The sequence below is a fragment of the Planococcus citri genome, chromosome 1 (genome assembly GCF_950023065.1).
Source record: "Planococcus citri chromosome 1, ihPlaCitr1.1, whole genome shotgun sequence".
In the NCBI taxonomy this organism is placed as follows: Eukaryota; Metazoa; Arthropoda; class Insecta; order Hemiptera; family Pseudococcidae; genus Planococcus; species Planococcus citri.
Genome location: NC_088677.1, coordinates 37,878,750 through 37,891,944, shown reverse-complemented (window position 1 = coordinate 37,891,944; position 13,195 = coordinate 37,878,750). Strand labels below are relative to the sequence as shown.

General features: G+C 34.2%; 1 protein-coding gene and 1 long non-coding RNA gene across 4 annotated transcripts in view; one reads left to right on the top strand and one right to left on the bottom strand.

The window, feature by feature from the left end:
- LOC135831773 (uncharacterized) overlaps positions 1–13,195 on the bottom strand; it is a 334,614-nt gene that overhangs the window by 145,469 nt on the left and 175,950 nt on the right. The gene's annotated exons all lie outside the window — the stretch shown is intronic.
- Positions 6,725–13,195, top strand: part of LOC135831770 (nephrin-like) — a 67,920-nt gene continuing 61,449 nt past the window's right edge. For all 3 annotated transcript variants that reach the window (XM_065344517.1, XM_065344516.1, XM_065344518.1), the window contains exon 1: positions 6,725–7,222. In XM_065344517.1, coding sequence (XP_065200589.1) covers positions 7,162–7,222 — 61 coding nt within the window. In that variant the 5' untranslated portion in view covers positions 6,725–7,161. The remainder of the gene's footprint in view (positions 7,223–13,195) is intronic.

Genomic DNA, 13,195 nt, shown 5'->3' with positions numbered 1-13,195 from the left:
CTCTTTCACCCATTTTTCAGAAAAATACTTCCATATCTTCATTTTTTAAATGGAATTTTTAAATATTTCTAACAGATACCTAAATACGTAATTTTTCGTTTCTCAATGATTTTTTTATTTTCATTTTTAAAAAAATTTCAAATTTGTTAATGCTTTTCATTTTAACAGGTAGGTATTTTTCCTTTCCATTTTGGCTACTTTTCAACTTTGAACAATAATTTTGAAGAATATTCCATTATTGAAAAATCATTCTTGTAATTATTTCATTTTTTATAATGTATAATTTGTTCATTAAAAATGTTGTTCAAATGTTTTTGAAATTTCTTATTTTTAGTTTGTTTGATATTTCATTTTTAAATTTTAAATTTTGGCAATTTTTTAATTAAAAAAAAAAAAAAACTTTATTTTTCAATAAAGAGACTTCTAACCCAAGCGCTAGCTTAATGCTAGCAAATTGCTAGCGTTGTTCTCTCTCATGGTATACTTTGCTACTCTTAGATAAAGTATGTAGTCAATCTGAATATAAGCTCAAGGTAGTATTTTGTATGATAGTAAGAAGAGTGCTACCACTCTACTTACTCTGGCACACCTCACTAGCGCTATGCTAGCGGTGAGCTAGCGTAGGAGGTCAGTTGCCTATTTTTGGATATTGGAGAACTACCTTGACCTGATTGAAAACACCTCCTAGTATTTTTAAAAGTTAATTAGTAAAAATAATTTTCCTGATAATCAAACTTTTCCTGCGCTAGCAAAATGCTAGCCTCATGCTAGCAAATTTTACGCTAGCACGAATGGTGCCGGAATTTGAGACACTTTTTTTAAAAATGCTAGCAAATCAGTCGCGATTTAGTCGCATTTACGTAGTAGAATTGCAAGCAAAGTGTTAACAAAATGCTAGCTTTTCGCTAGCTTTATGCTAGCTATACCCTAGCTGTTTGTGCTCAATTCTGCTACGCTAATGCGACCTAATCACTACTGATTTGCTAGCATTTTTAAAAAAAGTGTCTCAAATTCCGGCACCATTCGTGCTAGCGTAAAATTTGCTAGCATTTGGTCAACTGGGTTAAGCGATGACTTATTTTTATGCTGACATCGCTGAGGAAACCTCCGGGTCAAACCCGGAGGTTTCCTCAGTTATGTCAGCACGTAAAATTAATGTACTGACATCACTGAGGAAACCTCCGGGTTATGTTAAGTTAACAAGTTTAATTAAAATACTGACATCACTGAGGAAACCTCCGGGTGCTGACATGGACCCGGAGGTTTCCTCAGTGAAGTCAGCACCCGGAGGTTTCCTCAGTGATGTCAGTTCTCGAGGGATACCGAGTGTTGGTCATGTCATAGCCGTATTTTGTTTTTGATTTTACTTCTCAGTTCTATCCTGTCTGCAACTCATCTGCAAGTCTGTATAGTGTGTGTCCTGTCAATTTATTGTTAAGTTAATTCGAAGTGCAACTCGTGAGTTCTATCCATCTTTTGAAACTGGAGCAGCGTTCCGAAAACAGGTTGGGTGGGCTGGAGTGGAAAACCGCACAAGTTTTCAAAAATTCCCTCTCTCATTCTCTGAGTACCCATGTGGGTGCATCTCTCTTCCAGGGACACCTTCGAGGCTAAAATTTTGCTTGGGTGACTTCCAATTCAAAATAAAGGTCTTCGTGGTCATAAAGGAAGTTTACTCTAAGTGGGGTGGGATAAGACCCAGAGAAATTTTGAGCCACCTATAACAGTACAAGCGGCTCAATCAGAGATCCTCAAAGTAGAGAAATTTTGATTTCTCGCCCTTCATTTCCATAGAAAAATGATCAACTTTAAAACAGACACGCCAACACGCGAAGTGTGTAATTATTGCAATCAATCAGTTGTAGCAGCCTAGTCTTTTCTTGTGCAACGGCCAAAATTGTTATTCCAAACTTATCTGATAAATTTTCCAATTTTTCGAGGCATTCGCGAATTTTCTCAATAATATTTGGCTGTGCTCGGTTTTTTGATTTTTGTTTATGTACTCGCTAAAATTTCATTTTTTTTTTCATTCCTTTTCAATTCGTTGGTTCGTCAATGTACTTTTTCTAATAATTTTTTTATGTACGCGAATTCGCGAAATTTATATAATGTCTATTTGTTTCATGTACTTTTCATGTTTTCTTTATAAATGAATTTATCTAATGACGATTTCTACTTTTTGTATCGTCATGTTGGTTACATAAATGGGGGCCCGTCCGGGATAGAAACGAAACGGTTCGTTATTTCGTTTTACATAGTTATTTTGTTTTTAACTGTTTTTAAAAAAAAAATGTTCGATCAAAAAAGTCATTTGGTTGAAATTCTAAACCAAGATCCAAACATCTGTATGTATATCGTCTGTACGTAATTACATATCTACGACTACGTTTTCTCCGCGGAATTTGAGTATGCTGAGTGTGTCAACCTTGATGTTACGTCACTACTTCCGATTTCTGTCAAATGAGTCCGCCTAATTCGTCAAATTCATTCAATTTTCTGGAATTATCGATGTCGCTTTTCTCAGCCTGAACCACCAGCACTTGTGTCAATTGATTGGTAATAATATTTCGCTGTTTTTGTTTATTTCGTTCAGCTCATCACCACTCTCGTCATCACATCATAGTTCTTGTTGGGTATTCAAGTATACGTGGTATTTATATTTTGAAAAAAATACGTTTTTGTAATTTTTATTTATTCACGATGTTTTATTTGATAAATCGTCAATTTATTTTCGCATACTTATAACCCACGATATTACGTAATCAATTACCCACCTATCTTATGCTATATTTTTTTTTTTTTGAAAATTGATTGATCAAAGAAAGACATGGAGGAATTCTCAAATAATCCAAAGTTGTTCAATTGTCTCCTTACATTAACAAAAACTCTGGTTAGACTCCATAATCACCTAGATTTATTAGAAGGTAAAAAGACCTCTTTTTCATCTAATTTATTATCTCAAAATAATGAAAAAAGTTATGGTGAGCCTTTCTCTCAATGTTTACCTCAAATACCAGTATCAAATTTTATCAAAACATTTAGAGGTAATTATTATTTGTCTTCAAATAATACAACCGATAATTACGTTTCTACGAACTCAACTCAAATTTATGAACAGAGTTACGGAAATTATCTCGATTTTAGCGATACAAAACAGTGTCCTTCTGAAAATAGGGATTTTAATAATTTTATTGAGCCTAAATTTGTATCTGTTTCTCAAGTTTACGAACAAACTTATGGAAATTATCTCGATTTAAACCATATAGGTCTGAGAGTTCACAAAAAACCCGATCATGTAATTATCGATATGTCTTTTATGGATGATTTTTGTGAGGCAAAAGTATCGAGCGAATCTTTGGAAGTTTTGAACAAAACTACAAATAATTTCCAACTTGAAATTTTGAACTCAGACAAAAATCACGCATGTGATTTCACTCATAATTCTTTGAAAACTGAATTTAAAATCATTGATGATTTTCCCAAAGCAGAAAACTCAAATAATTTTTGTCTTGATTTTTCACCAAAGTTTGAAACTCGTGAGATCAAAATATATGAAAAGGCTCATTCAGTTGAGAATTTTTCGGAGATTGAAAATATTAACATAGTTGAGGTATCTGAACCCTCAATTTTATCTCAAGCTTGTTGTGATTCGGAAAACTATGTTTTCAGTCCAAGTTTTTCTGAGTTTGATTTGTTGAAACTAGAAAATGAAATATTTTTTGAGCCAATCATGTTTGAGTCGTCTTCAAATAGTGTTACTAGACCACAAACTTCAAACTTGATAAATTTAGGATCGCAAATTCCAAAAGTTCATGATAAACTAGTTTTAGATGTAACTATAAGTGAGAACTCTCACAAATCCAACGTGTCTGAAGATCTTGAAGTTGAAATCAAACTTATAAATCCTTTTTTCAAACTTGTCAATAATTTTGATACAAAATTTATAATCATCAGTATAACAAAACGTTATTTAAAAATGATGTTTGATAAAACCGATCTCTCTTATTTTACTGCATTTTCTCATGCAGGGGGCAAGTCTGTATCTTTTGTAAAACCTTTGCAGGATGATAATTTTTGTGGATATAATAAAATGTTCGATGATCAATCGATTTTGAAATTTATTTTGATTTCCCTGAAACGCAAAAGGAAAAAATGTTTTTCAGATCTTTATGATTCGCTTTCCTCTGTAAATTTATTCGCTCAAACTGCTCTAAGTTAATGATTTTTCTGATCAATTAATTTTTATTCTCAAAATGAAAATGATTAATTTTTTCTGATTTAGTGGCATTTCTATGCACATCTTTCTGATCCAATTTTCCAACTTTCCAGTTTTTCTTCCTAGTTTTTTCCAATTAATCTTTTCGTTTTCCTTCGTTTTCCTTTCCTACTCTCTGGAATGGGGTGAGGGACTTTTGTCCAAGCCTTACATTCCAGAGAAGGTGGCAGACCATGGTGCAGGCTCGTTGTTTTCCATCTACGCGAGTCTCACGTTGGTGTCACTCTCTTCTCCTATTTTTTTATTTTTCCATGATGTCTCCCGGTTTTTGTCTCTTTTTCCTCATACTTAATATTGTCCTATATATTTTTGTTTTTTTTTTTTTTTAAATTTATTGTTTTGTTTAATTTAGAACGCGATAAAATTAATTTAGGTAATTTTTGATTGTTTATTATTATTTCACAATTTTGTTATTTTCATCTATGGTCAATTCAATTTTCTCTAAGCTTGCTTTGAGAAATTTGAATTAGCCAGGGGGCATATGCAACGGCCAAAATTGTTATTCCAAACTTATCTGATAAATTTTCCAATTTTTCGAGGCATTCGCGAATTTTCTCAATAATATTTGGCTGTGCTCGGTTTTTTGATTTTTGTTTATGTACTCGCTAAAATTTCATTTTTTTTTTCATTCCTTTTCAATTCGTTGGTTCGTCAATGTACTTTTTCTTATAATTTTTTTATGTACTTACGCAAATTCGCGAAATTTATATAATGTCTATTTGTTTCATGTACTTTTCATGTTTTCTTTATAAATGAATTTATCTAATGACGATTTCTACTTTTTGTATCGTCATGTTGGTTACATAAATGGGTGCAACGGCCAAAATTGTTATTCCAAACTTATCTGATAAATTTTCCAATTTTTCGAGGCATTCGCGAATTTTCTCAATAATATTTGGCTGTGCTCGGTTTTTTGATTTTTGTTTATGTACTCGCTAAAAATTCATTTTTTTTTTCATTCCTTTTCAATTCATTGTACCTCAATGTTCTTTAATTTTTTCTTATTATTTTTTATGTACGCGAATTCGCGAAATTTATAAATGTCTATTTTTTCATGTATTTTTCATATTTTCTTTATAAATGAATTTATCTAATGACGATTTCTACTTTTTGTATCGTCATGTTGGTTACACTTGGACGTAGCGAAACTACATAGGATTGGTTACACAAAAAAAGAGTTGATTTTTCCCAGGTGTAATAATTAATAAAGGAACAAAACGAGAGTTTTTTTGGAAGGTAGGGGGGAGGGGGGCTAGTACTTAACTTTTAAAGTAAAATAATGGATAAAATGACAGTTTTGGCAATTAACAGGTAAGTATCATGTATACACGACTTACAAAAATTTTAATTTCCTTTTTAAAACTTTTGTGGGCTTGAAACCTGAAGTTTTTTAATTTTGAAAAAGAGAAACAGATAACCTCGAGCGAAGCGAGGGCCAAAGATTTTCAAAATTTGAATTTTGAGACTTGAAAAACAAAATTTTTTATGTGAAGAGTTTATTTATTGGCTTCAACATTTTTTTGAATTTGAATGAGTTTTATTGAAATTCCAATCTTGAAAAAAAAACAAAAAGGTCTGAGCGAAGCGAAGGCGGAATTTTTCAAAAATTTGTAATTCAAGAATTTAAACAACATTCCTTTTTTTTTACCAGAAGGCCGCAACAGATATTTTCTGGATGCAATAATTTAGAAATACTAAATATGTAGGTACTAGAAGGCGAAGGCGAATACTTTAAAAAATGTATGTATGTACAATTCAACTAGTTTTAAAACAGTCAGTTTTCGATTGTAGCAAATTTGAATTATTAGTGATAACCCTTTACATAGGTATACGTATATTGAAAAAATTTTCCAGGGTGATTTTTTTTCTGGTAAGTATTGCAAATTCTTGCTACACACGCTGCGCAAAGGTTGTAATCGTTTCGTGCAGTGCAATCAACTAACCTAAACTAGTACGTACAAGGTGCCCAGAAATATCGAGTACCCCTAAAAAAGTTTTCTACTAAAATACTTCGGTTGGTCACAGTGAATGATAATAATTAATAATGATAGCACATGATTGGTTGTTGGACTGGAGAGATAACATTCCACCAATCAATAATCATATGCCAAGTTGCCAACATCTGATGTTGATCATATGCATCTATTTCACGTTGCCAACCTATATTAATGAATTTGGGGTACTCGATATTTCTGGGCACCCTGTACGGCCTGTAGGCCTATAAGGAACCATGTATTATAGGTAAATGAGATGTTTTAAGAATTGCATAATATAATATGGGAATCATCACTCATCAGTGATAAACGTCGTTGCTACTAAACTAATGCAATGTATCACAATTTAATTTTCGATTTCAATTCGAAGGATAGTAAAATGCACTGCAGCAGGGGAAAACACCTCGTCCATCTGACTGAGTCGAAACATAACACCACGAACGCTATCGCAGATAATACGAGTACTCTGACGTTAGTCTACAACATTCTTGTCGCCACGAAGGTTGTCAGTGTTGCTGTATTGCGTTTCGAGTTTCGTCTTTCGTCGGATTTACGTAGAAAAGGATGGTTTTATTAGTTTATCATTGCCGCGTGCTTGTTCCTCCTCATTTGAATCCGAAGTTTTCAGTTTCTGTTTTTTGTTAATACGTATCTTGCATTTTCGTTATCGCCGGAATGATAATTTATGCGGTTGCTGCTCTTCATTTAACTTATCGACAACTTCGAGCGCGTTAAAAATTTATTCCTGTGATATTTTTTAAATTATTGAAATACTTACGTAGGTGCGTGGAAAAAGTAACGTGTCTGTTATGATCATTACATTCGCAACGTGAAATTTTGGCGGCTTTTTTCAACTGTTGCGAACATTTGTGTATTTACTTATTATGAAAAATGATCCAGCATTTGAGTTTGTTGTGTTTGTTCATTTCCGGTAGCTTTCCAATTATTATGGGTAAGTTTCTTAACTTTCTAAGAAAATAACTTGATTGTGGTTTGTGGTGGTGGTGATGTTGAAGTGGTAAATATTCAGGGTTGCCAATTTCAGTTTTTCCTAATACTGGCCCTCCGAAATGAGATGAGAAAAAAAATGTCCTTTGATTTCAAACAAGCAAAAAACCGCCTATTTTTTATACGCGAGTACCAGTTTTTATTAGCACATAACAATTACAAAGTACACAAGTTCAAAAGTCGCCTTGTGTTTCAATTTGACGTTCAGTTTGTCACTGGTGATTTTTTCAAATTACGAGTATTATGCTTACAGTCCTACACTTATGAACTTTTCAACTTTCAAAGTGACTGTCCATGTGCTTTGCCTATCTGTTAGTGAATGAAATTTATACTCATAGGTATTTCAGCGTATACGGGAGGTGTAGCATTTAGCATTTAGGTAAAATTTATCTTGAAAGAGGTGCGAGCAGAACACTCCGTATGCAGTGTCAATGTTGCTAGCACGTGGTTGTCGTGGTTCCTAACGTGCACGTATAGCCTACCGGGTGCCCAGAAATATCGGGTACCCCAAAGAAAGTTTTTCATTAAAAATATAGGTTGGCGGCGTGAACGTGAAATAGATGCATATGATTGGTGGAATGTTATCTCTCCAGTCCAACAACCAATCATGTGCTATCATTATTATCATTCACTGTGACCAACCGAAGTATTTGGCAGAAAACATTTTCAGGGGTACCGGATATTTCTGGGCACCCTTTACGTATGAATTGTATCAATTAGGACCATCGTCCATTTGTGAACGGAAATTGTGTTTGGTTGGTTTGGTTACCGGTTATTTTGAATTAAAGTACTCGTGAATTGAATTTAAGTGAAGTTTACAGCGTAATTTGAATTGGTTTATTGGTATTGTAGGTATCTGAGTCAAGATTTTTTTTTCGAATTTAGACAACAGCTGGTGGTGTAGGATAGATTCAAACAGACGTGATATAAATTTAGTACTTATATGTTGATCTGTGTGGCCTGATCCTCATTCTTCCAGCCAAAGCTCTGTTTCAAAATTACAATTTTTTGATAATGTTTTAGTTGCTATAGGTAATAATTATAGTATACTCTGTACGGTGGTTTCACTTGATGAGCCCATTTTCAAAGATCCTTCTCAATTTTTTTCACTTGCCTTCGAATGAAGTGTAGTCAAGCACAGCGACGAAGAAACATTTTACGTTCCTCGATGATGTAAGAATAAATGCGATTTGTCCCCATAATATTATTATGGGGACAAAATTTTCAAATATTTGGGGAGGATCATGTATGAGGTCCTAGTAAACCCATGTTCTAATAAAGATGAACTTTTGAATTTGTGCTTGGAATATCTCAACAACAAAATAAATAAATCTTAAAACTCTCAAATTTATATCACAAAACTATCGATGTGTAATCCAGTTCTCGTTATACATAGTTATTAGTGAGGTAGGTATTTAGCTACTTACAGAAGCTAAAATCGCACACTTCCAGGGATCAGAAATCGTGTAGGTAATTTTCTTTACAAATTTTGAAAGAAGTGATAAATTGGGAAATCTGCGCTTTTTCAAAAATTACCTTACTGCGGACACTCAGCTTTTCCCTTCTTTCACCTAATAGTGCAGAAGATTTAAGCCAAAAATTAGCTGAACCGGGAAAAAATTGTTACAAAATGTTTTTTTGGCTCAATGTATTATATAAGGTGTCCTAAAAAACATATCCAAAATCCGCTGAAATCCGCGCAGGCGTTCACCCCTTTTTTGAAGCTTTTGGGGACGCCCCACCCCCCTAAAACCCAGTTGACCAAATGCTAGCAAATTTTGTGCTAGCGTAAATGGTGCCGGAATTTGAGACACTTTTTTAAAAAAATGCTAGCAAATCAGTTGCGATTAGGTCGCATTAGAGTAGCAGAATTGCGCACAAATAGCTAGCACGTAGCCGGCACAAAGCTAGCAAAAAGCTAGCATTTTGTTGGCACTTTGCTCTGCATTCTGCTACGTACATACGACTAAATCGCGACTGATTTGCTAGCAATTTTTGCAAAAAGTGTCTCATATTCCGGCACCATTTGCTAGCGCAAATTATGCTAGCAAGAAGCTAGCATTTTGCTAGCATAGAAAAACTTTGATCAGTAAAGTAATTACTATTAGTTAATTTTTAAAAATTCTGGGTGTTTACCTTAAGCAGGTGGTAGTTTTCCAGGAAATTCCAAAAATTAGGCGACTGTCCCAGCTCAGAGCTAGCATAACGCTAGCATCTTGGGATAGTATAAGAAGAGTGATGTCACTCTTCTTACTTTTCAACAAGATACCACCTTGAGCTTATATTCAACTTGATGACACACTTTATCTAAGAGTAGCAAACTATACCATGAGAGAGATCGACGCTAGCAATTCGCTAGCATTATGCTAGCGCTTAGGTTGAAAAATCTCTTTATTAAATAAAAAATGAAGTTTTTTTTTAAATAGAAAAATTGTCAAAATTTAAAATTTGAAAATGAAGTATATCAAACAAACCATGAAAATGAAAAATTTCAAAAACATTTGAACAACATTTTAGTCCACGGCAATGGGAGTAATTGCACCCCCTGCCGATCCTCCGGGACAACTTTTTCCTTAAAGGGGACATCCTAAGGAACATTTTAAAGCAAACTTGCTGAAAAAAATTGGCCTTACTTACAAAATGGCGGCCATTTTGATTGAAAGGTCAGCCGAAATCGCAGATTTTGCGTTTCAACATAGGACGTGCACGAAATTTTTCAAACCTTACAAACGTAGATCGAAAGATCATGCAAAAATTCATCACCTGTCAAAATTTCAAATGGTAAAGTACCTTTTTCGATTTTTGGTGAATTTTCAAAAAACAAATTTTGGCCAAAATGTGAGAAAAAATCAAAATTTTACCAAATTGACCAAGAAACCTGAAATTTGGGATATACCCTATTTTCGACATGCCAAATCGATGGGAAACGGTTTTAACTTGTTTTGAGCAGTTCTGGAGCCTCCAGCAGATTTTTGAAACTCAAATTGAAGGTGTAAAGCTCAAATTTATTCTGAAAACTAATTTCAATACGCTACGAAGTTGACTATTGGTGAATTTCAAGTCGTTTTGGATCCTCCAGCGACTTTTTGAAAATTCCTGAAGCCTCCAGCAGATTTTTGAAACTTTAAATTTTCACAGAATCTCATCAAATGCCAAATGGAGATGGAAAGCTGAAATTTACTCTACACTCCAATTTTAACACCCTCTGAAAACGACTTCTGGTGGATTTAATGTCATTTTAAGAGCATCCAACGACCTTTTTGAAAATTACTGGAGCCTCCAGCAGATTTTTGAAACTTTAAATTTTCACAAAATTTCATTAAACTGACAATGAGATGGAGAGTCGAAATTTATTCTGCAAACTAATTTTAATACGCTACGAAGTCGACTGCTTGTGGATTTCAAGTCGTTTTGGAGCCTCCAGCGACTTTTCGAAGGTTGTATGGCGTTTTTTGGAAAATTGGAATTTCCTAAAAGTAGCTGGAAGCTTCAAAACCATTTGAAACCTGCGAAGTAAATTTCAGCTTGCCAACTCCAATTGATAAATTAATGTTGTGGGAATTTCAAGTTTCAAAAGCCTACTGGAGGCTCTAAAATGACTTGAACCCACCTGAAGTCGTCTTCAGAAGGTGTTAAAATTGGAGTGTAGAGTAAATTACAGCTTTCCATGTCCATTTGATGAAATTTTGCTGTCCCCTTAAAGAAAAAAGTTGCCCCGGAAGATCGGCGGGGGGGGGGGGTGCAATTACTCCTATTGTCATATGCAGGAATATTTTTAATGATTTTTGTATGCGCCTGAGGGATGGAAAAGATACTTGCTCGCATTTTGCTACAATAAATAACGCAGAAAAAGGTTTATTGGTGAGAAATGCGTAAGATCTGGTAGCACGTTCCTATCATTTGACTACAAAGAAAACGCCAAGTCACCAGATGCAGAAACTAGAGATATGCTTACATTTTTCTAGAGCCAGATGGCTAAGTAAATGCTAGCTCAGAGATGCAAGAATATTACCTGAAGTTTCCTATCATAAAACTGTGAGCAGGTACATATTAGTCAGTGATACGCTGGCATTAAGCGAGCAGGTATAGAGTGAGGCAAAAGCTAGCTGAGATATGCGAGAATATTGCTTGAACTTTCTTGGCATAGAATTGCAAGCAAGTATCCATCACTGATACGCTAGCATCAGGCGAGCATGTATGAAGTGAAGTAAAAGCTAGCTGAGATATGCGAGAATATTGCTTGAACTGTCCTAGCATAGAATTGCGAGCAAGTATCCGCCAGTAATACGCTAGCATAAGGCGAGCAAGTTAAATTGAAGTAAAAGCTAGCTGAGAGTCGCTGGAAAACAGCTCGAAAATTGCTAGAATTGAATTTGCTAGCGAAAAACTGCAAGAAAATCGCTTACTTTTAGCGAGACAATTATTGCTGGCCACAAAAAGCGAGTAAATTGCTAGCAACTTATCAAAACGCGAATAAAACGCTAGCTTTTTGCTAGCATGTGGTCAACTGGGAATGAGTTGTGGTAAAAATTGCAAACGAGGTGTCAAAAAGCATTAGAATTTCACGCTGAACACGAATATCACATTTATTTTTCCATATTTTGACTTTTAGTTCGAGTTTAGAGGCTCAAAAGTTGAAAAAATGTCATTTTTTGAAATTTTGTCCAAAATTTACCGATTTTAACGGAGTTTTAGGAACAAAACGGCTTTAAATGGTCAATTTGAACGGGAAAATGTTTTATAGAAGGTGGTGGGAGAAGATAAAAGGATACTTGTGTCATATTCAAGGTCAATTGATTATCCAGAGCCATAAATCAAGTGTCAGAAATCGGATAAAATGCGACATTTACTCTCGTTTTTTTTTTGCTCTAGCCAATTAGCATCACAACCCGCTCTAATTGTCAAAAAAATTCCAATTTAGATTTATTGCAAAATTGACCCCGCCATCCCCACCTCTGTGTATGCTCCGAACACCATAAACCTCGAGCAAATACTCAAAGTGGTCAAAACCTGCACTTAGCTGTCTCAACTTATGTTGCAACGTAGGTATGTTCATATGTTGTAGTCTGTGTTAATTGCCGAAAAATTGAAGAAGAAAAGGAGTCAAAGGTACTGCTGTTGTGCCTGGGAAAATATTGGACAAATTTGTTTACTTTTGTGGAACTAGAAAATTTTCAACCTAGCCTTAATGGAACAATTTTTGATGACTTTGAATTGTAAAAGGGATGGCTTAGTATATTTTTCAATGAAATTTTATAACGAGAAAATTGAGAATTTTTTGAAAATGAGATAAAAATATCTATTCAACTTTCCCGGTTTCCGTCTGTTCAACGTTTAAACCTACAAATGATAAGAAATGGAAACCAAATTCGAAATAGGCCTACATTAAAATTATTGAACAAGGAATCGTTATACAGGCTATCAATTGAGAATCTTCAAAAAAAAGTTTTTGTTTCCTTTTTTTTACACAGACGATCATAATAAGATTACCTACTTCAAAAATTGGGATTCACTATTCGCCAACAACACTCCCAATAATAATAGGCTCATCAATTTTTTGACAACATCACTAAACTCCGGTTTGGGTAATTATTACAAAGCAATTAAATGTGCATAGGTAAACAATTTCGAGGAAAATGTGGAAAAAGGAAGTGAAGAGATGATTCATAACTACATAATTAGATTTTAAAATCCTATTATAGTTAGGCGCATGGTCAAATTAATAAATGCTGCAATTCACTTTCTATCACATGAAGTATAGATAAGTACACAGGTACCAAAAAAGTTTGATTTAAACGGAAGGAGTGGTAATGGCGACTCATAATTTCATTATATTTTCATATTTAACAGTAAGGCACTTCATTTTATGTGATTTTACCATCAATACTTACAGTGATGCATAATTATCCAATGTCTT